The sequence below is a fragment of the Pseudochaenichthys georgianus genome, unplaced genomic scaffold (genome assembly GCF_902827115.2).
Source record: "Pseudochaenichthys georgianus unplaced genomic scaffold, fPseGeo1.2 scaffold_490_arrow_ctg1, whole genome shotgun sequence".
NCBI lineage: Eukaryota > Metazoa > Chordata > Actinopteri > Perciformes > Channichthyidae > Pseudochaenichthys > Pseudochaenichthys georgianus.
This window is the reverse complement of record NW_027263052.1, coordinates 126,174-149,077: the sequence shown is the minus strand read 5'-3', so window position 1 is coordinate 149,077 and position 22,904 is coordinate 126,174. Positions and strand designations below refer to the sequence as shown.

General features: G+C 45.6%; 1 protein-coding gene across 1 annotated transcript in view; it reads left to right on the top strand.

The window, feature by feature from the left end:
- Positions 1–245: 245 nt before the first annotated feature.
- cyp26b1 (cytochrome P450, family 26, subfamily b, polypeptide 1) overlaps positions 246–22,904 on the top strand; it is a 34,885-nt gene continuing 12,226 nt past the window's right edge. The window contains exons 1-2 of the mRNA XM_034078811.2: positions 246–1,328; positions 19,718–19,942. Coding sequence (XP_033934702.1) covers positions 1,125–1,328; positions 19,718–19,942 — 429 coding nt within the window. The 5' untranslated portion in view covers positions 246–1,124. The remainder of the gene's footprint in view (positions 1,329–19,717; positions 19,943–22,904) is intronic.

Here is a 22,904-nt window from a genome sequence, read left to right as displayed (position 1 = left end):
CTCCTCTCGCGCCGCTTGCCGCTCACTTTACGCTCTCCCCCTTCTTCTGAGATGGGAGGGAGAAAGAGTGGAGGAGGAGGAGGAGAGAGGGGGGTCCCTCCAGGAGCTGTAAGAGGTGGAGCGGAGGGGGGAGGGAAGTCTCTCTCCAGTGAGGTGGGGTCGGGGGGGGGGGGCGACGGGAGCCCTTGGCCGCCTATTCGCCTTCCAGTTGCCTCCGCACTATATAAACACTCATTGGTGCCTCTGGCTTGACGCACACACACTCTTTTACGCACGCACCCACACGCACACACTGAGGGTGACTTGTATAGGCAGCCAGAGAGAGAGAGAGAGAGAGAGAGAGAGAGAGAGAGAGAGAGGGTCTGAGAAACAGAAAGGTGCTCAGAGAAGAGAGGACAGAAAGTCAGAGACGCAGCAGGAGGACGGTGAGCATCTCTCCTCTCGCGGATCTTAACGCTTCACCTCGCTGCAGAGAGAGAGAGAGAGAGGGAGAGAGAGAGAGAGAGAGAGTACAGCTTCTGCGAGCAGGCCTTTTTCCACTTTTTGGAGGACTTGAGAGAAGCGCGGGTCCCGGAAGAGTTGTCCTCCCCCCAAAGTCTTTCCATCACTTCGAGAAGTTCCACAAAGTCAAGTGAGCTCGGCTTCACTTGTTGCACGCGTCCCGACCTAAGCGTGCCACCTTGAGCGTGTTGCTTGCAGACGTGTGAAGCCTTTTCCCATCTGAAAGTCCCTCACGAGACCAAACATGCCATCAGGACAGCCGCGAGCCGCGTGCGACCATTGCTCCACATGCTTACATCACTAAGCAAGTGAGTTTGAATGCTTTCACTTCCCACACGGTGTGAGTGGCGCAGCTCACCTGGAGCGTCTCGTGCGTTCACTCTCTGATCGGCACGTCCCACGCGCAGACACGCCACTCTGAGACTCGCTCTCCCCGAGGCAGAGACGCGCTCTCCACGGAGTTCATTCATTCCGAGAGCCCTGCCCGCGTCGGGCTTGGAGTGCGTAAAAGGATCATTTACGCACAAAAATAAAATCTAACAATCGAGTCATCCCGGGATTTCCACATCTGGACATTTCGGTGCTACTTTTAAAGAGAAGCGTCCGCGCGACCTCCCATCAGCATGCTGTTCGGCACCTTCGACCTGGTCTCGGCTCTGGCCACGCTGGCCGCCTGCCTGGTGTCCATGGCGCTGCTGCTCGCCGTGTCCCAGCAGCTGTGGCAGCTCAGATGGACCGCGACGCGGGATAAGAACTGCAAGCTGCCCATGCCCAAAGGATCCATGGGCTTCCCTTTCATCGGAGAGACCTGCCACTGGCTCCTGCAGGTAAGCGCGTGCTTGGGGTTTGGGGGGGGGGGAGAAGTCCCGGAGTGAAGTCGGACTTGTGTCGGAGTATAATGAAATATTCTCTTTCTGATTCTCTGGGCAGATCAGGACTTTGTGTTGTGGTGTGTTCGGTTCATTCATCAGACTGTTCACTTGCTTTAGTGTGAGCGCGCGGGGCTGCGCGTGCAATATGAAGTTACTGGTGATCGATAGATACGGTGGATGCTTTAACGCACCAAATGTGCACTTTTCACCAGTTTTAAAAAAGCGTAACTTGTTGGTGCTCGCGAAGCAAATAACGACCAGATTTGTAGTTCATCTTTCTTCCTAATTGTACACCTTCCATCCCCATCCCAGCGCGCATGGTGTTGGATCTCCTCCAGCAGTCTCATGTTAGCGCGCGGGTAACATATTGCCGTGCGGGGTCATTCCAAGTGGTCCATCCTCATCTGGCGCGCCTGCGATGGCTCCAGAGCGCGCGCAGCCGCCGGCAGACACGCGACCATCAAAGACTCTCACTTCACTTTTGATTAGTTTACAGCCCCGCAATCTGTCTCTCACTCAGCCAATCAGATCACTGTTTGCGTTCTCTCAGACGGGAGCGAGTGGGGTCAGCCAGTGGAGTCCGGCTGAGACACGCATCGATCCCATCCGAGGGGCTGACGTGCGGAGCGTGGCGGCAGAGACAGCGCGGGGTACAGCGCGTGGCTATTTCACATACAACCGGGAAGTTTAAAAAGCATGAAATGACAAGAATGCGATGTGTTTGGCGCGAGGAAGGGAAGGGGGAGAAAGGGCGCGTGATGATTACCTCGCACTCCCTCTTTACTTTTCCTCCTCCTTCCCTCTGTCAGCTCAGATCTGTTCTCATAGTGGTTTGAAAAGTTCCCAGCATGCAGCATGTTCCACAAATCACTCTCCTACGCGCTGATTGACAGATAGCAGAAAAGCGAAAGTGCACGCGACCCTCTGGAGCTCTCGGGCAGGGATGCTTCACTCCTCTACCGGGGGTGCATCCACATAATCAGACATATGAAATCCCACAATGCTTAGCTCACAGCGGGACCAATGAGAGTGCTTCACCTGGGCTCAGAGGAAAGGAAGGAGACACGTGCGCAACATGTTGTTAGTGTATTATGTCAACAGATTGTACATCATTATGTTGTAGGTAAGACATGGGCAAAATATTAAGTTGCATTCTTCCGCTTAATATTATATTGTATACGTGCATTTTCAAATTCTATCGACCTCGAGCCGGTTTCTCAAACTCATACCCGACCGTTCATATGATAGTGTTCACTGTCCTCTGGTGCGATACCCTCATTACGGTGCGGGCCAATCAGCTGACAGACAGGAACTCTACCGACAGACAGACCGGGGGGTGGAGGAGAACAAACACCAAAAGTGGGAGAGAAAGGGGTTGAGGGGGGGAGAAACCTCAAAAAGAGAAGCAAACGGGGGGACGGGGGGGGGGGACGGGGGGACGGGGAGGGAAGCACGTTGGCCATGTGCGGGGCTGAACTCGCGGTGCTCCTCTCCGTTACATCTGACACCGAGAGAGACGCGTTCCCGGAATGCAACCGAGGACCACGGCCAAGTTTATGGAGAGGGGGGAGAGGGGGGAGGGGGGGGGGGGGGCACGTCAGTCAGACGGAGGAAGGGAAGCCTGGGACTGACTGTGCTTATGAGGACCGAGTGTCCCGACAGGAAGAGTGCTTAGGAGACAGGAGAAAAGCGGGACATTTTGCTCTCATTGTTTTGTATGGGCAGAGGGGGGGGGGGAAGTACTCAGAGCTTGGACTGAGTAAAGTAGAAGTACTCAAGATATTGTATTTGAGTAAAGTAGAAGTAGCCTACTCAGATATTGTACTTAAGTAAACGTAGAAATACTCAGGTCTTGTACTTGAGTAAAAGTAGAAGTACTCAGGTCTTGCACTTGAGTAAAAGTAGAAGTACTCGGATATTGTACTTGAGTAAAAGTAGAAGTACTCAGATCTTGCACTTGAGTAAAAGTAGAAGTACTCGGATATTGTACTTGAGTAAAAGTAGAAGTACTCAGATCTTGTACTTGAGTAAAAGTAGAAGTACTCAGATCTTGCACTTGAGTAAAAGTAGAAGTACTCGGATATTGTAATTGAGTAAAAGTAAAAGTACTCAGATCTTGTACTTGAGTAAAAGTAGAAGTACTCGGATCTTGCACTTGAGTAAAGTAGAAGTACTCAGATATTGTACTTAAGTAAAAGTAGAAGTACTCAGGTCTTGTACTTGAGTAAAAGTAGAAGTACTCAGATCTTGTACTTGAGTAAAAGTAGAAGTACTCGGATATTGTACTTGAGTAAAAGTAGAAGTACTCAGGTCTTGCACTTGAGTAAAAGTAGAAGTACTCGGATATTGTACTTGAGTAAAAGTAGAAGTACTCAGATATTGTACTTGAGTAAAAGTAGAAGTACTCAGATCTTGTACTTGAGTAAAAGTAGAAGTACTCAGATCTTGCACTTGAGTAAAAGTAAAAGTACTCGGATATTGTACTTGAGTAAAAGTAGAAGTACTCAGCTCTTGTATTTGAGTAAAAGTAGAAGTACTCAGACGTTGTACTTGAGTAAAAGTAGAAGTAGTCAGATATTGTACCTGAGTAAAAGTACTCAGATATTGTACTTGAGTAAAAGTAGAAGTACTCAGATCTTGCACTTGAGTAAAAGTAGAAGTACTCGGATATTGTACTTGAGTAAAAGTAGAAGTACTCAGATCTTGCACTTGAGTAAAAGTAGAAGTACTCGGATATTGTACTTGAGTAAAAGTAGAAGTACTCAGATCTTGCACTTGAGTAAAAGTAGAAGTACTCGGATATTGTACTTGAGTAAAAGTAGAAGTACTCAGATCTTGCACTTGAGTAAAAGTAGAAGTACTCGGATATTGTACTTGAGTAAAAGTAGAAGTACTCAGATCTTGCACTTGAGTAAAAGTAGAAGTACTCGGATATTGTACTTGAGTAAAAGTAGAAGTACTCAGCTTTTGTATTTGAGTAAAAGTAGAAGTACTCAGACGTTGTACTTGAGTAAAAGTAGAAGTAGTCAGATATTGTACCTGAGTAAAAGTACTCAGATATTGTACTTGAGTAAAAATAGAAGTACTCAGATCTTGCACTTGAGTAAAAGTAGAAGTACTCGGATATTGTACTTGAGTAAAAGTAGAAGTACTCAGATCTTGCACTTGAGTAAAAGTAGAAGTACTCGGATATTGTACTTGAGTAAAAGTAGAAGTACTCAGATCTTGCACTTGAGTAAAAGTAGAAGTACTCGGATATTGTACTTGAGTAAAAGTAGAAGTACTCAGATCTTGCACTTGAGTAAAAGTAGAAGTACTCGGATATTGTACTTGAGTAAAAGTAGAAGTACTCAGATCTTGTACTTGAGTAAAAGTAGAAGTACTCGGATATTGTACTTGAGTAAAAGTAGAAGTACTCAGATCTTGTACTTGAGTAAAAGTAGAAGTACTCAGGTCTTGTACATGAGTTAGTAAAAGTAGAAGTACTCAGGTTGATTAAAAGAAGTACTCAGATCTTGTACTTAGTAAAAGTAGAAGTACCAGAGTGTAGGAATACTCTGTTTCAGTAAAAGTCCTCATTCAAAATGTTCCTCAAGTGAAAGTAGAAAGTATTCTCATCAAAATATAGTGAAAGTAGCGACAGTGAAAGTAGTCGTTGTGCAGATTGGTCCATTTCAGAATAATATATATATATGTTTTATAATGATTGATCACGAAAGTGTTCTCAAAGCTGGTGAAGGTGCAGCTAGTCTGAAGTACTTTGTAGACTGCAGGGTAGCTGGTGGAGGTGCAGCTAGTCTGAAGTACTTTGTAGACTGCAGGGTAGCTGGTGAAGGTGCAGCTAGTCTGAAGTACTTTGTAGACTGCAGGGTAGCTGGTGGAGGTGCAGCTAGTCTGAAGTACTTTGTAGACTGCAGGGTAGCTGGTGAAGGTGCAGCTAGTCTGAAGTACTTTGTAGACTGCAGGGTAGCTGGTGGAGGTGCAGCTAGTCTGAAGTACTTTGTAGACTGCAGGGTAGCTGGTGAAGGAGCAGCTAGTCTGAAGTACTTTGTAGACTGCAGGGTAGCTGGTGGATTTACTCCAGGTGGAACTCAAGTCTGATTCAAGACTTGATTAGATTTCACATCATTCATCTGTGAAGTAACTAAAGGTATTAAATACATGTAGTGGAGTAGAAGTACAACATGTACCTCTGAACTGTAGTGGAGTAGAAGTAGAAAAGTGTACTTAAGGACAGTACTTGAGTAAATCACACCACTTATGGTTTTTGTATGCGTGGTATTTGTGTCGCTGACCACTAGCGTCACGATCACTTTGATAATCAACACAATGTCTCCGTGCACATTGTAACATTCATTAATGACATCCAAGCAATTCATTCTGTTGTCAGCGCGTGCACGGGACACTTGTGCCCCCCCCAGCCCCGACCTCCGCCTCCCAGCGGCGGTGCTTGTTTCCTGGAGCCGCTGCACACGCTGACAAAACTTCACCGTTGACTTTAATTAATACAGCTTTGTGAAATGTGTTGACATAATACATTGAATTAAAGTCAACATTGCAGCTCTTTCCTCCGCGCGGAGCGAAGTCCTGGCCGCGTGGGGATGAGGTCACGAGCAATGACGTGAACAGTGAAGCAGTGTGTGAGAGAGAGGCTGTGGGAAAGAGAGAGAGACATCTGACGAAACCTCTCTCGCCCAGATGCTTCTCTGCATCTCGTCTGCTCGCGGAGACGAGATGTCAGACGGAGACCAGCCGGCTCTTCGGGACAAGCGCGAGGCCTCGGGATGTGTTTGATGTGCCGACAGCCGGAATTTAAGCTGCAGATGTTTTTGTAGCTAAGCGGTCTTGATTAAGAGTGCACATTTGATTTATGTCCCTCTTGATACAGAGATAAGAAGTTGTTGATAAACACTTAACGAACAATAGGCTATATATCACAGTGAGGCTGTTAAACAGATCCAGGGATGGATTAAAGAGGGACACACGTGCTAGCTTTGACGCTAACATTGCAAACATACCAAACAGTGGCTTGTTTCCACATTGAGGAGTTACGGCAGCATCATTCATTTAGAGTCTTGTTCCTTCCCACCTGACACATCCAGCCCGATATTATGCCTCTGTGTTGGTCTCCACCAGTTCGCTAACTGGAAGTTTCCATTTGAAGCTATAGGCAGTGACACGAACAACACGTATAGGCTTTGACACAAGCTACGGGCCGGACTACTTTCATATTTGCGTTGTTTTCACATCGTCACTTGACAGCAACCTTGATTGATTGAGTTGTCGCGCGGTAATGAAAAAGAGAGGTGTTTCTTGGGTGTGTGAGCACTTCATAAAGGAACATGTCGTCGTCTGGTAACATCAACTTCTCTGGATGTGAACCAATACGTCTTCTTGCATCTTCAAATCCATGTATTACCTTTTTATTTGCCTCGTTCTCTTCTGTTCTTTCACTGCTGCCACATCTCTTCCAGGTTTCCTACATAAACACTCTCTCTGTCTGAATGTAAGTGTATATACCTAAAGTATATTTTTAACTCGACACACACACGCGCAGCAGCAGCAGCACATTTTTGTGACGGATCCATTTTAAAGCGATCTGCAGTTAGAAAAAAGTGTTACGGTCACTCCGCCAGAGTCCTGTCTGCTTTCATTAGGAGCTGGAGCTCTGCGAGGGGACGTGCCAAGCAGGAGCGTTACACCGAGCGCACACGCACGCGCACGCGCACACACACACACACACACACACACACACACACACACACACACACACACACACACACACACACACACACACACACACACACACACACACACACACTGAAACTCATGGTGCAGATTTAGGCATATATCAAGATAAGCATAGATACAATAGTATGCTTTCCATACAGGTGCATACAGACGCAACAGGAAGGATGCCAACAAGCATTTTTCAACGTAAATTAAAACATATAAATCCATAAACTCTTCACAACTGGTCTGGCGATTTTCCTAAAGTATACCCGAGAGAAAATCTTGCCGTATTCATCGGAGAAATACTATAGAATACATACTGTATGTTTTTGAAGTTTTAAAGCATTCTAATGAGGTTTTTTAGGCGTTATATTATATTGCGTAATCATTGCGGTTATTGGGATTTTCTTTGTAGCAAATAGAAAGTTCTCTCGTCCATACGTCTTCGTTTACAAATGGATTGAATATCTAAATATGCTGTATTTTCTGATGCTCAACGGTCACAATAAACATCGCGATACGCAGAATACACGCGTCGCATCGAGAGCCGTTTCCGCCGCACGACTCTTCGTGACCAGATTTACACGAGCTGGATTCATGTAGTTGCCATCTACGGCCACTAGAGGGCAGTAAAGAGAAACGTCCCGAGACGTGCTTTTGAAGGAATTTTGATGTGAAATAAGCGACTTTTGGACAGCGCTGAGGCTACTTACATATTGTGCTAGGAATTCTGGGTAATGGAGTTATTTAAAATGATTAAAGAATAAGTTATCTTCCCTTTGAAGACTTCAGAGATTCGTCGTTAGACACACACACTCGTACACATAGACGCACGTAGACACACACACACACACACACACACACACACACACACACACACACATAGACGCACGTACACACACGTACACGTAGACGCACGTACACATAGACGCACATAGACACACGTGGACACACACACACACGTACACATAGACACACGTACACATAGATGCACATAGACACACGTGGACACACACACACACACACACACACACACACACACACACACGTACACATAGACGCACGTACACATAGACGCACACAGACACACGTGGACACACACACACACACACACACACACACACACACACACACACACACACACACACACACACACACACACACACACACACACACACACACACACACACACACACACACACACACACACACACACACACACACACAGCGTGCAGTGCAGACATGTTGGACTGAAGCTGGGTCAGAGGAAATGAACACATGGCACAGACACTCAGACTGTACTGTGTGTGTGTGTGTGTGTGTGTGTGTGTGTGTGTGTGTGTGTGTGTGTGTGTGTGAATTATACACACACTCATACACACACCTAGAAACACGATCGATTCCAATTCAGAAGGTTTTATCTGTGGATTTGTCTTCCTTTTGTAAAAATGTTAGCCTCAGCTTACATGCATATATACCACACACACACACACACACACACACACACACACACACACACACACACACACACACACACACACACACACACACACACACACACACACACACACACACACACACACACACACACACTAATGCGTTGTCCTCATGTCTGCCAGCCTGTCTGTGATGAAGTGTAAATGACGGTGGGCAGAGTAATAACAGTCCTGCAGACCCAGAACTCTCTCATCTCTCTGAGTGATGACAGCTCCTCCTCCTCCTCCTCCTCCTCCTCCTCCTCCTCCTCCTCCTCCTCCTCCTCCTCCTCCTCCTCCTCACCTGCTCACCTGCTCACTCTGGCAGATCATCCTTAAATCTCTTTCTGTCGGTTATGGACCATCGCGGTGCGTTCAAGTGCGGTCGTTTTTATGACAACCATCGCGGTGCGTTCAAGTGCGGTCGTTTTTATGACAACGGTTCATTTGAAACACCATCACGGTGCGTTCAAGTGCGGTCGTTTTTATGAGGACGGTTCATTTGTACTGCCGACGAAAGTTAAGTTCAAGTTTCGACCCAATTTCGAGCCGTTTTTTTGCATTTTAATTCCGTATCTGAAGTGAAAAGGCCACAGATACATCGAACATTACGCATGCTATCGGGAAGTCGCGTTGCAGAAGATTTGAGTCCTAAAGACCTGGGCTGTTTCTCACACACACGTTTTTCCATTTGGAGACAGGCGCGCACCTCGGGGCCTTTGCAGCACATGTGTTCTTTGGGGTGGACTGTGCCTTTAGGCGGCGCAGACAGAGCGGGGCTTGTGAGGCCTGGTGGCTTCATCTATAGTAAAGTTCCATTACTGCGGTCCAGCCCTGCATAGCTGCGGTCACACACACACACACACACACACACACACACACACACACACACACACACACACACACACACACACACACACACACACACACACACACACACACACACACACACACACACACACACACACACACACACACACACACACACACACACACACACACACACACACACACACACACACACAGTAATGTAGCTAACACACCGAACTCTTTCTTTGTGTGTCGGGGGAACTGGCAAGTGTGTGTTTGTTGGGCGAGAGATACATAGTTCATTGAGGGGGGAAGCCCTTTATGTGTGTGTGTGTGTGTGTGTGTGTGTGTGTGTGTGTTAACATTCAAAGCAGGACCCTTGAACCTCACACCACGCTAACCTTCTTTACAAGCTTCCCTACGTGTTTTTCGGCCGCGTCGTTGTCTATCGGCGGACAACGGGCGCCATGTTTCTTTTATTGTCTGGCATTAAACGTAATAATTATTCTTCGTTTAACTTATTTTTTATCGCGTTAATGTTTTATCTGACGCGGAAGCTAAAACATCCTAAATATCTGAACTTCAATTCTTTAAACATTCCTGTATTTTCTTCACCGAAAATGTATTTCACTTTATCGCCATAGAAACGCGCGTTTTGTCGCCGTAGCGCAAAATCACCCAACGGAACAGCAACTAAACCGACTATTCTGGGGTCAACACATCGCTCTAAATCTAGCATTTATCTCTCCACCTCCTCCTCCTCTTCTTCCTCTCCATCCATCCCTGCCCTCCTCTTCCTCCGCACTTTGTTGGGATTAGCAGGAGGTGCTGGCAGCCCCTTCCTTCACCCCGAACACACACTGATCTCCCCTCCACACACTCTTGTCCCTGGCCGAGAACCCAGCACAATGTCAGGCTTCTCAATGAGCGCGAGAACGTGTGTGTAACCGAACTTCAGATATGTGTGTGTAAAGACGAAGGACAAGGCGACACATGTCATTACATAACCCTAAGCTAGCTTCTGCTACCCGAGCTGTTTGTGGCGCTCGTTCGCAATTTAGTTTTGTAATAAAATACTAACGTCGTCATTCCGTGAAAAAGCTGGACGATGTATTTTTTGGTTTTTAAAAATATTTCTTCTCGGACTATTTTCAGTGGCGGATGAATACACATTTGTCGCTCTCGTAACCCCAGCAGTTGGACGGCTCGTTGATATGATATAAAAAAAAAATTGGAAAACAATGAATGAAACCGAGCTTTAAGGAATCAGGAAACTGAGCCGCTGGAAACACAAAGGATTTTTTCATTGTTTGCTTTGGACTTACGACCAACGAGAAAGATTTACCTCGAGTCCCACACTGTCTGTATTCGGTGTGTGTGTGTGTGTGTCAGGGTATTAGCTGGGGTCCCAGGGTGAGTGCTTAGAGTGTTTTGAACAACCGTAATCTCCCTTCCTATAATGTCCCCGGGTCAGGGGCCACCCCCCCCCCGGCCCCCCCTCTCTATTCTGTGTTTTTTGGCTGAACCATCCGAAGCCTTTTCTCTTTAATCCGTCCTTTTTGAATCGAGCAGCCTCTCCATCTCTCCGCCACGCTCTCTCGCCTCGTTGTTGGCGCTCACCTTTCTCTTTCTCATTCCACTTTCTTAATTATCCTTCTGTCACCTTCCTCTCCCTCTCTTCTCCTTCCTCACATCCTTCCTCTAATCCCACCTTCTTGTTCCGTCCCTTTCGTCTTCCCTCTGTTCCTCTGATGTGTTGGCGTGACCGCAAAGGGACGGGGTTCATTGTCAAGTCGAGGACCTATCGCGCCATTCAAACACACACACACACATATTATAAAACACACACTGGGTCCTTGGTATCTCTGGCCCCGGCTGGATGATTGACAGCTGAAAAGAAAGACGGAATTCCCTCACAGCCTTTGACCTCGTTTCCTCTCTTATTCTCTGCCGCCTTTTCACTTTTCCATTTTCAGCGTTTGCTTTACTTGCGAGACTCGTCTCTAAAGCACTTTCAATCCCTGCAGGTGCATTGCTGTCGCTCTCATCGCACTTTAATGAGCACTTATGAAATGTGTGTCCCCATGACAACGGTAACGACCCGTTCCATCGTCGCCTCTCGTTGTTTCATCGCCTTACCCGTGTTAGACGTTGAACACATGGTGCATCCACCGCTGCACCTGCACTGAGAGGACACACAGTCAGAAGTCTGCGGCTCAACCCTGGAAATACATTTAATTATATATTGTATAAATATATTGCGTTATTGCAGCTCGACATCGAGTCTCGAACGAGCGGCTCGAACCCAGAACACGCGTCATTGAGTTTAAATAAACATGCATCCAGTGGGGAAAGTACATTTACTCAAGTACTATTTAAGTAGTAGTATTTATATAATGCTACTTTATACTTCTTCTACTCCACAACATTTGAAAAGGTAAATAATGATTTTTACAGAATTGATTCGACGTCTTTTGCTACTTTTTGAGAAATGTTAACATTTAACTGTTGAAGGCGCAAAAAGGAAAATTATCCAATTTATTACGAGCTTTGTTTGTCAACAGGAAAACACAAGCGTTAGGGTTATACAATGCTACTTGATGCAACGATATTATATCAAGATATCACGTGTATATATATACACACGATAAAGCACATCGATGGCTATTTTTCTGCCGAATTGCTATTATTACTTTTTGTACTTCAAGCACATTTAGCTGATAATACTTCTGCCCTTAAGTACGATTTTGAACATTGGTACTTTTACCGTAAAGAATATGCATACTTCTTCCACCACTGCGTGTACAGTTACATACACATGTCCATTGTACATGGCATTAGTTTAGCTGAAAGAACTTATATTAATAAGTGGGAAACACAAATTGAACATTTACGACTTTCCCGTGAACTCGACAACATGTCAACTTTCTCCTGACTTAGTTTAAAACGCTTTCATCCTCATATCACCGACTGCGTCTTCAAACTCTTTTTTTTTATCCCGCATAGTTTCACTTTCTGACCTTTTGTTTCCCCCCTCCTCGCGCTCAGAAGTGCTGTCCCTGACTTCCTGCTACTGTTTCCCCATCAGCCTCTGTTTCTCCAAAACACATGTCTGCTCCTTCTGGGCGTCTCTCTAATATTTCTGGCTGCACACACACACACGCACGCACGCACGCGCACACTCTGGCTGAGTGTGTGTGCTGGCGGAGCAGTGGCGTTGATCCGAGTAAACATAATTAGCTGTGTTTTTTTGTCTTGCCCTAATAAAAGAGTCATTTGTTGGACATTTCCACTGCGCTACAAAGGGGACATTTATAAGCCCAGGTTGCCCCGCGGCCAACCCCAACAGAACAGACGGGGTATTTTTAGCATGGCGGCGGGCTAGCTAGCTCTGCTGCTCGGACAGCGCGTGTGTGTGGTGTGTGTGTGGAGAGTTTTTATGAGACTCTCTGTGATCGCGGTGGCATTTGTCAGAATTGTGTGTGAGTGTTTTGGACGGCGTGTGTGGAAAGTCCTCCCCCTCATGTATCGAGCTTCTTGTAAAATATCTGATAAATCTCTGTTCAAAAATTATATAAAACGGAGTCTGTGGACATCGGTTACCCTGTCCAGACTGCACACACACACACACACGCACGCGCACACAGCGAAAAGCACTATAGGGATATTCCCTTACTCTGTTATTAAACACTCCTGCTGACCCTCGTTGGTGTGTGCATAACCTTTGACCCTGACTCGTTTTACCCTCGTGCTGACCCTGACTCTGATCCTAAATCTTAACGCTCAGCTCGCAGCAGTATTTTATTCCTAACGATGCCTCGGGTCCAGTCTGCTGTTCTCCGGCGCCTCTTTTATTTCTCTATCTCGCTTTTGATTTGCCCCGTGCGCGCGCGAGCTGCAAGCGAGATGACGGGAGGGACGTTTAGTTTGTTACAAGTAGGAGATTTGGTGAATTTAGATCCATCGTGAAGTCTTTGTGCGCTAATTTAAATATGGCGAGAAGCTTTTGTTGCACGCGATCCACTCGATGACCTAAAGTAAAGTAAAACAAGCTTAATACTATAAGAGAGATATAGAATATAGAAGATTACTGCGCGGATAATGCAGGTTTATTTAATGTAAAATATGTGCAAATACGTATTAAGAGATAAGGCGCCAAACTACACACACAATTATTGCGTTTTCAATTTGAGAATAGCGTCAGGTTAATATCACTTGAAGTTACAGAAACATCCTTACGACGCTTAATGCAATAAAGAATTTTAAGCAAATAAAAACCTTATATGTTTGACTTTGAAGTTATTTCTGTTTAAATCGAATTAAATAAAATGGTGTTATTGGCGTTGAATTTTAGAAATCTTATTGTAAAGGCGAACAAAAAAAGTGACTATTTATATACACTTTGAGCGGGGAACCCAAATGAAAGTTAGACGACCAAAAAAAACTGTTTTACGAGGCATTTAATTCGCAGGTATTTTGCAGTAAAGTGCAGCGATGAAAGACGTATAAGTGAAATAGTTGCAGTGGGGCTGCTCGATTATGGCAACAATCATAATCTCGATTATTTGGGTCAATAATTGATATCACGATTATTAACATCGATTATACATTTACTTTGAAAACATACATTTATTGGAGAATGATTTTTGAACAGTATGTTTTTAACAGTTGATTACCGTGAACTTGAAGTAAAATTCAAAGTAATAATAAAAAAAAAAAAAAAATCGTTTTATTTCAATTACGTTGTTTTCGTAATCGTTGCAAGCCATAATCGTAATTGCGATTAAGATACGATTAATTGAGCAGCCCTTAGTAACAGTGAGTCTGGTTGTATACACACAGTATCTGAAATGATGTATATACTGTGTACACACAAAGGAAATCCATCAATCCCGATTATTCACATGAACAAGTACACACACACCCCCCCCCACACACACACACATCATGTTTGGTGCCTCCACATGCAGCCTGTACTTCTATCGTTGCTAGGTAATACATCCAGGAGAAAAAAAGCCTTAAAACGTGTATGCCTCCATCATTAGGAGAACCCTCTTTATGGGTTTCAGCTCGGATCAGAGTCTGCTGACCCGGCGCTGAAAATCAGCCGTAATGTTGCGGTGGCAATTTTGGTTTCTGGGGTTTTTGTGCGAAACTGAGCGAGTGTTTACAGCTAAAGACTCCCAACTCGCTTCACTGCCGTTTGGAGAAGGAAAGTGTGTTTCAGTCTGCGCAATCAGTGTGAAGCTGTGACGCCTGCGTCTCCGTGGCGACGTCTACGCCACCGGGTGTGTGTGTGTGTGTCTGTAATCCGTTATGCTGTATGTACGTGTTCTCCTGCAGGAGTAGTGTGGCGTCATTACATCACAACTTTTCCATGCTCGCTCTGTCTGTGTGTCTGTGTGTGTGTGTGTGTGTGTTTGGGAGGGGGGTGTACACTTCTCACCTTTTACGCTGAATGTCATCCAGACCACACCCCTGGCACACACACACTCACACACAGATGACTTTAGTGTAAGTTTTTTGTCCGACCGACGCACAATTATTTTCCCGGGTACTTAAGACGAATGAAACCATCGGTATGCTGCCAAAATGTGTGTGTGAAAAGAAAATAGAGAGGAATGGAAAGAGGAAAAGTATGAAGAGATGCTCGTAATGCACGTAGAAGCACACAAACACACACACACACACACACACACACACACACACCAAAGAAGTACACAATCGACCCAATCTGATGCTGTATCTTGGAGTGTGAAAGGGAGCCTTGTTTCGCTGACTGAGGAACTCCCTTCAAATTGGACTGTGTGTGTGTGTGTGTGTGTGTGTGTGTGTGTGTGTGTGTGTGTGTGTGTGTGTGTGTGTGTGTGTGAGCAGGCCTGCCAGGCAGACATACTAAACCACTCTACATCCATGTGGCAGCAAAATGTAGCTTGGAAAACAACCCACCTCTTACACACACACACACACACACACCCCGAGGGCTCCAGAGGCCAGCCGGCAACCTGGTGTGTGTGTGTGTGTGTGTGTGTGTGTGTGTGTGTATGTGTGTGTGTGTGTGCCACAGTAAAAAGAGGAAGTGTACAGGAGCTGTGAAAACAGTTCAGGTCAACAGTTTGGGCCTAGACAGGTCGACCGGGAGAGAAAAAGAAACCGACATCTGCAAAGGTGAAGGATAACGAGTGTTTGATTTACAAACAGAAATATAGCTCACTGGACATTTAGGCGGTTATTCCAGAAACTATGATGAAAGTGGACGGCAGGAAATGTGTGTGCCGTCCAAACGTCAGGTTTAAAAGTCCAGTTGTCCTTAAAAAAATGAAATAACGGTTGCTTTTCAGTCGTCATTTTGCATTGTCTTTCAAGAGAAATGCCGTCTTTCTACAACTACATCAACCCGTAGACCAGAATGCATTGCAGCTGCAACAAAATATCCTTATTAAGCAAAACCCCGAAAACACAAATCTCCAAAAAGCACAGCGTAGATAAAATAATGTCAACACCTCATGAAAAGGGCTCAACATCTGAAGCAGCTTAAGCTCAGTGACAAAGTACAGCCACGGAGCCGGGAAGGATGCTAATTAGCAGCATCTATAAAAGCAGTCTGGCAATCAAGGGTTCTCAAGGAAACATGAAGCAGCAGAGAGGCTGGAGCATCTGTGCTCAATTTGGGCCGAGTTCACGCAGAGAGACGTTGAGACGTGGGGAAGCAGAAGGAGATGCAACGGGAAGAGAACAGTAGACGGAAAAGTCAAATGACCGTTTAAACATTTATATGTTAGACACATAACGTCGATGGACGATTCCGAAAGAATTCACGACGACGTTTTCTAGGTCCGTTGGCGTCGTTGGAAATATTCCTCAATATTACAAATGAACGACGGTTAGGGTTAGGGATCGTCGTGGTTACGGCAAACGTTTATTTCTGGCTTGTCACATTCCGTCTCGTCCACACCCTCACTTTCCACACATCTGTAGGTAAACCGTGAAGTGCGTAATCGTCGAATATGGGCGTCAGTATTGGCGATACTTGACTAAACTAAAATACGGTAGAAATAAGACACGTTGCTGCAGTATTTCAAAGTGTTTTCATTATTTACGGTAGTCAAGAAGACACGAGGCAGAAAGGAGACAGTTCATTGTTTCAATATAACATTACTGTATACTTACTGGAACTTTCTTCCGACGGCATTACACTGATTTATTATTATCTCATAAAGACAGTGGCGGGTTTTAGTCGTGTCGAATGCGCACCAAAAGCTGTTTGAACGACTTGCAGCTGAGCAGCCATGGATTCTGTTACTTACATGTTATCGTATGAAACGTCTTCGCTGGCCACAGATTGAACCGGGATCACTGAGGATGTGTTTGCAGCTTTAGTGGGAAGCTGAGAAATATGAAGTGCACACACACCGCTGGGAGAGGTGCGCCTCAAACGGGAAACGACCGACCTGCTAACGTTAGACCCAGAAAGAAATCTGCATTCACACACTTACTGTACATATCTGAACACACACACACACACACACACACACACACACACACACACACACACACACACACACACACACGCACACGCACACGCACACACACACACACGCGGAGGCTTTCCAGTGTGGGTTACAGTAGCTCCTAATGTGAATTCCCTTCTGAATAAAAAGGAAAAAATTAAGAGGAAAGTTTGCTTACACACATAATTAAAAAAAAAAAAAGCACTCGAAGGAAATACAGAAACGAGAGACATGTGGGACTAAAGTGTTTTACAGCAGCTCAGAGCACTGCTTCTTTGGCGCGTATGTTTACATATGTCACCCGTGTGTGTGTGTGTGTGTGTGTGTGTGTGTGTGTGTGTGTGTGTGTGTGTGTGTGTGCTTCGTAGTCGTACATATCTCTTTCCCCAGGAGTAAACTGGGGTCAAACCAGTTAGTGTTGTCACGGCAATTTGCAGTTAGGCCTCTGTTTGTTTGCACAGTTTTTTTTGTACGTTTCTATGAATTTGCAGTGTGTGTGTAGCCAAACAAGCACGTGTGTTTTACTGTATGTGTGTGTGTGTGTGTGTGTGTGTGTGTGTGTGTGTGTGTGTAACACAGTAAGCTGCCCTCAGGCTGATGTATATTCTTTTCACTCAAACAGCCCATTTACAGTTCTGGGGTCGGCTCCCTCTCGCTCTGCCGTGACCCGGACCGCTTAGAGGTCAGCGTCAAAGCTGAACTCGGGTCAGAACGCTAACTGACTCCAGCTCCGCTCCTCTGGGGTTTACTGACAGCCAGGCTGCTCAAACTGTGGCGAGAGGGCCCGTAAATGTGCCGTACGGCTTCTTCTCGTGGGTCCGAGTGGAAACAATGTAGCTAAAATGTTTTTCTGAATGCTATGCAGCGAGAAATCTGGACGACTTGTAAAGAGTAGCAAGTCGAGTTTAGCATCCGCTGCTACACGCTAATTCATTTGATATTTCTGTGTCCTCGAGATCAACTCTCATTGTTGCTCTTCCCCTTCCGATAGCATCGACCAAGGATGTCATAGTTGTGTGTGTTGAGTTTGACTGTCTTATCGTCAGCAAGAGAACAGAAAAACAAATGGCCGTACGGCTTCTTCTCGTGGGTCCGAGTGGAAACAATGTAGATAAAATGTTTTTCTGAAAGCTATGCAGCGGACAACTGGACAACTTGGAAAGAGTAGCAAGTCGAGTTTAGCATCCGCTGCGAGACGGTCATTCCTTTGATATTTCTGTGTCTCGTCTCCTCGATATCAGCTGTCAGTGTTGGTCTTCCCCCTCTGATAGCATCGACCAAGGATGTCATAGTTGTGATAATAGTCACGATAACATAAAAACAAATGTCAACAAAACTCGTTGAAAGGCTGAAGATGGGTGAAGGACGAACCCATCGAAACGTTGGAGCAGATTTGAGTAAAGAGGGCGAGTACACAAATGATTGTTGGGATGTCATGGCCTTGTTGTGCCTTGGCTTCCTTTCTTGGGTTGTCTGTAAATACAAGTGGAGTTCCTGTCCCCTGCTGTCGTTCATTTGGTACTTTTCGATAGACGTACATATTATATTTACTGTCCTCGAAGTTGTTTGGAGAACCTTTGTCCTGACCTCTTCATTGGTCGATGTTAAATCTGAACTCAGATCAGGTCCTGAAGGCATGCTTTCATTGAATTAACCTGGTGTTTATACGGGGCTTCTTAAACATCTGCAGTTTCGTCCTCGATGGGAACATCAGTAACTTTTAGCATGTGGGGGCTCAGCAGAAAACGTCTGTTTGGGCCCCAAACCACAGAGAGAGGAAATACTTTCTGAGGGCTTTTAGAGGTGAAGATCAAAGCTGGGGAGAAGGTCAGATCCGAAAGGCTCCTTTAAATTAATAGCAAGCGTTAAAAATCAGTCGTAAGAATCGCTGCAGAGCTTAAACTTGAAAGGTTTCGGTCACTTTTCTGTCTGGTTCGCAAAATACCGTTGGCGTCATTTGGCGGCTTGTCGAGCGAGTCTTAGCAATGATGTGATGGGAGGCAAGAGGAGACTGATGATGCTTGTCTAGCTTTACAAAGCATCCTTCAAAAGGAACAGAAAGCAAAAGCAAGCAGGCGATACATCAGTCCTCGGAGAAGTCCTTCTTTTACACAGTTCTGGCACGTTTTCCTGATTCCAATTGAGTAACAGAAAGATCAAGACAACATATCATTAGTAGGAGATGATTGGGATCTCCATTTACTGAAGCGTTCGGGGATTTCCTCTCACACCCTTTCTCTGCTGGTAAAGGGAAATTCCACCTTTCAGCAAAACTCTACCATTCCCTTAAAGTCCTACTCGATCCAAGCATCCTTTACAAGCAACTCATCCCTTTCTTAAAGCTTCCACGATGTAATTGTGTATCTTCTTGTGTAAATACAGACCTTTATGAAGTGACTAAGTCGATGGTATCAAACTTCGTGGGATTAAAGAATGGAAAAGCGTCAGATGGATAGGCTTAAACATGTAGATCTGAATACCAGGAATCAATTGACGATGAAGCAACTTCTGGTATCGATAATTCATCCTCCCACACTCACACTTAGTAGAGTAGTAATCAAACCCTCAATCTCTTCAGCAAATGTTATGTTTTCATTCAAAACGATTTTAACGTCATCGTTTTTTCGTTTTCATTAATAATTCGTCCGTTAGTGCCTGATAACCTTTCTACCCTCTTCACGTTAACATGTATCCAGTTGAAACTGTCTCCGAAAGTTATTTGTACCCCACACCTCTTGAATAATCCACAACTTCTTTGTACTCGTTGAAACCCTTTCAACTCAACGATTAATATTCACGTCTTCTCTCCGCCTAGGGTTCGGGTTTCCATTCGTCACGGAGGCAGAAGTACGGCAACGTGTTCAAGACCCATCTGCTGGGCCGGCCTCTGATCCGAGTGACGGGGGCAGAGAACGTGCGTAAGATTCTGATGGGCGAACACACGCTGGTGACCACGGACTGGCCTCAGAGCACCGCCACGCTGCTGGGACCAAACTCTCTGGCCAACAGCATCGGAGACATCCACCGCAAGAGGAGGAAGGTCAGGAAGCAACCAGACTATCAAATACACACACATGCACACGCTGAGATTGTCGTTTCTTCAAAGGGTTAGGGTACAAACGGTATTAATACGATATTACTTTGATGGTCAGATCAAGTCTGACATTTGACTTCTTTCACCCGCATTTCATGAATGAACGAACGCTTCAAAAGGTCGTTCTTTTCCCTAGAAGTCATATTCGGCTGATCCCTGGATCGAAAATCATCCATGTAGGGGAGCAGTGTGGGGAACGGTGCCTTGCTCAGGGACACCTCGGTAGCACTTGGTCTTGCCGGGACTTGAACTGGTGACCTTCCAGTTGCCAAGCCAAGTCCCTATCGACTTCGCCACCACCGCCCCGGTGCACACGCTGGGAGCGGTGTTTCTTACGGGCGTTAGCGTACACATGGTATCAAGCGTCTTCTTTGACAAGCATTTCACGAATGAATGAAAGGTCGTTGTTTTCCCTAGAAGTCATATTCCATCGATCCTTCGATACTCAAACGCGCACGTTGGGATCGGTGTTTCGGACGCGGGGACAGGAAGAGAATTACGCATCTGTTGAATGAATGGATGAACCCTTCAAAAGGGAATTCTCACGGGGTGTATTCCACTGATGCTTTGATCGAAAATCATCCATGTTGGCTTCAAAGACACATCGAACAAAGTTTCAATCTTGGTCTTTGTGTATTTACGCACAAATTCCGTATAATGTTTTCGCGCCATTATACGCTTTGAAGCTTGTTTATCATACAGTTTGAAGTTATTGAGGCGTAGTATTTAAATTTTTGACCAAGACAGAGAGAGATCCCCAAATATCAGTTTAACTTTTCATCGTCTTATGAAAGTGTGTTCGGGCACTCAAGGCTCTATCAAATATCTCGCAGAATGATATCTTTCGTATATAAAAATTCATGGGGAATTTATTTAACTAGATTTACAGATTTAGAGTGGGGGTAAAGAGCCTCTTCAATAGATACCATATAGTGTGGAACATTTCACGGCTGAATCGATTTCATGTTTTGAAGACGCTATGCACCGTACAGTTGAGACACACCAACACACACATGCACTTCGATAAAGGCGTCCACTGTCAAAAGCACTGGCGTCTTCCGCTACACAATGAGGTAGGACACACACACACACACACACACACACACACACACACACACACACACACACACACACACACACACACACACACACACACACACACACACACACACACACACACACACACACACACACACACACACACACACACACACACACACAGTGTAAAGCTATACCGCCTTATCAGCAGCGTCCTGGCTACTGAAGCGTGAGAACGGACCCTCCATCTCTCCCTTTCTCCCCTCGGTTACACGGAGGGAGAGAGAATCGCCCGTTACTTAGGCTACCGTTTTCCTCTTGCAGCTTCTTATCTTCACCGCTTTGTCCTAACTCCTCTGATATTCTGACTCTAATATACAAACCTCTCTTTCTTTATTTACTTCTCAGTCTTTTCTCGAGAGCCTTTTTCGACCTCGTGTCTCTCTTTTCGCTGTCTCTCTTTTCCGTGCCAGGACCATTTCAGGTAATCAGCCACTTACCTCTCCCTCCTATTATCCGTTATCCCCGGGGCGCATACCTTCCCTAACTCTCTCTCTCTCTCCCCCACACACACACACACACACACACACACACACACACACACACACACACACACACACACACACACACACACACACACACACACACACACACACACACACACACACACACACACACACACACACACACACACACACACACACACATTTGATGCACGTACACACCAAGCCACCGATAAACACACCCATACACACATCAGAATCAGTCTGTAGTCTCTCTCTGCAGGGAGGAGAGAGGAAGGAGGGAGATTATTATTATTATTAATATATTTTTTTCTGCCCAGGGAAAGCGAGGGGTCGGCCGGGTCTAATCGAGGCTCTGATCCCCTCTCCTCTCCCCGGAGACCCCCGCACTAACCTCATGTAATGACCCCTGATTAGGAAGGCTGCCTCCAACACAGCACAAAGAGGGGCTTTCTGTGGGGGCCCAACACACACACACACACACACACACACACACACACACACACACACACACACACACACACACACACACACACACACACACACACACACACACACACACACACACACACACACACACACACACACACACACACACACACACACACACACACACACACACACACACACACACACACACACACACACACACACACACACACACACACACACACACACCTGAACGTCCACTGCTCTCAACCCCACTAGAGGAGAATATGGTCAGTAATGTTTGTTATAGTCGAATGAAATATACTTCTGAAGTGCCTTTGAGCAACAGAAGCAATCTCCTACTTGCTTCCTGGTATTCTGCCCGTGACCTCTGACCCTAATGAGGCAAAAGGAAAGAGGTTTTCCGCATAGAGGTCAGGGGACGAGGTATTATATTACAGTTCGACTGTTTCGGCTTCTTTTTAAGACACTTTTCATCCAGCTTGAATGCAAGCGTCTGCATTTCCCTCAAGTCTTTAGATACATGTTTCAGTTTGTTTGGACGAAAGAGAAGAAGAAAGGGAAAGTTAGCGTGAGGTGTGTCCTGGGAAATGACCCAGAAAAGGAAGAAGAAAACATTCACATTAGTTTATTTAGCTGTGTGTGTGCTTATAGATCGATAAGGGGGGGATTTGCTGAACAGGATATCTGGTGGATGTTCGACTGTCGGAACAACGAGAGAGAGATGATGGCAAAGAGGGCAGTTGTCATATTTGGTCGAGTGTGTTTGGCAGCTCAATATCCTGTTTTCTGCACAGTCAAATAAAAGCCAACAGTCGAAGCGAAACATCGACTGGAAAGAAAGGAAAAGAGCGACCAGCTTACTGTCCGACCCAGTGGACCAGAACTGAAGAGTG